Genomic DNA, 1,524 nt, shown 5'->3' with positions numbered 1-1,524 from the left:
CCTTTGGATGCGGCCCGGAAGATAGCAGATGCGGGAACCCTGAGAGTGGGATGGTCGACTGCAAGGGCTGAACTGCTTAGGAAAAGACCCTTGCAATGTTACAGGTGCCTCGGAATTGGACATGTTCGCTGGAAGTGCCCCAGCGAGCACGACAGGACTGGTCACTGCTTTAACTGCGGTGGAGAGGATCATATGGCTAGAGATTGTGAAAGACCGGCGAGCTGCCCGGTTTGCAAAGAGCGAGGGTTGCCGCACAATCATAGAGCGGGGTCGGAAGTTTGTCCCCCCTACTCTCTCAGAAGAACCCCCTCTGCAAGGGCGCAGAGGACAGACAACATGGCCGATCGGAGTATAGTGGCCGGACCATCCGAAAATGGATAGCTGCATAGTACAGATCAACCTGAACCGATCTCGGGGGGCTCAGGATTTGCTGATGCGGACGATGCAGGAGCACGAGTGTGATTTAGCGTGTGTATCTGAGCCGTACCGGGTCCCTAAGGACCCAAGATGGATCGGGTCACTCGAGGCCACCCCAATGGCTGCGGTGATGTGGCAGGGTTCCCGGTCTTCCAGACCAGCGGTACTGATCAATAGAGGAGAAGGTTTTGTCGTAGGGTGGAACGAACTGGCGGTGGTGTCGTGCTACTTCTCGCCGAATAGGAGCGTGAACCAGTTCCGAGCCTTCCTGGCGGCAATTGGGGATGCAACTAGTACACTAAGAGGACGACCGATCCTGATCATGGGGGATTTTAATGCCCATTCCCATCTTTGGGAAAATACCCACCCCATTTTAAAAGGGGACGCGATGGCGACCTGGGCTGCCGTGCAGGATTTTAGGCTTCTGAACAGGTATAATGTGGCCACCTGTGTGAGGCCTCAGGGGAAGTCGGTCATTGACCTAACCTGGGTATCGCCGGCGCTGTTGCCGTTTGTTAGGGCATGGGACGTGGCTGTCGAGGAAGAGGCGCTGTCGGACCACCGGTACGTCTTTCTGAGGCTGGGTAAAAGGGGTGGAGTTGAGCGGGGAACCCCCCCCCCCATAGAGGCTTCCCTTGTTGGAATCCCCGCAGCCTGAATGCGGATCTGCTTCGGGCCTGTGTAGCTGTAAGACTGTGGCCGGGCAACATAACCACGAGGGACATGTCGGCTAGCCAGCTAGCAGAGTTCATCCAGCGTATTCTGATGGAGGCTTCGGATGTGGCAATGCAACGGAAGGGTTCCACGCGGAGAAGACCGGTCTACTGGTGAAACAACGACATTGCGGCCCTTCGTGATAAATGTACTGCATGTCGAAGAAAAGTGACCAGAGGGCGTAGGAAGCGAGGTGCGGCGGTCCCAGCACTGGAGGCTGAACTGGCTTTGGCCAGGAAAACGCTCAGGCAAGCCATCAAAGAGGCCAAGAATAGGGCATGGCTGGAGCTACTGGGTGATATTGATAGAGATCCCTGGGGCCGCCCCTATAAGGTTGTGCTGGGCAAGCTCAGGCCCCCGGATAAACCGGTTTGTGAGATGTTATCACCGGAA

The 1,524-nt window shown here is 56.4% G+C and overlaps 1 protein-coding gene across 1 annotated transcript in view; it reads left to right on the top strand.

The window, feature by feature from the left end:
• The first annotated feature begins 373 nt into the window (after positions 1-373).
• LOC105449153 overlaps positions 374-1,524 on the top strand; it is a 1,586-nt gene continuing 435 nt past the window's right edge. The window contains exons 1-2 of the mRNA XM_011688153.1: positions 374-981; positions 1,296-1,504. Coding sequence (XP_011686455.1) covers positions 374-981; positions 1,296-1,504 — 817 coding nt within the window. The remainder of the gene's footprint in view (positions 982-1,295; positions 1,505-1,524) is intronic.

This window comes from Wasmannia auropunctata, unplaced genomic scaffold (assembly GCF_000956235.1).
Source record: "Wasmannia auropunctata unplaced genomic scaffold, wasmannia.A_1.0 LD336078.1, whole genome shotgun sequence".
Taxonomy (NCBI): Eukaryota; Metazoa; Arthropoda; class Insecta; order Hymenoptera; family Formicidae; genus Wasmannia; species Wasmannia auropunctata.
Note: the sequence above shows the minus strand (reverse complement) of the source record. Positions and strands in the feature narration are given on the sequence as shown.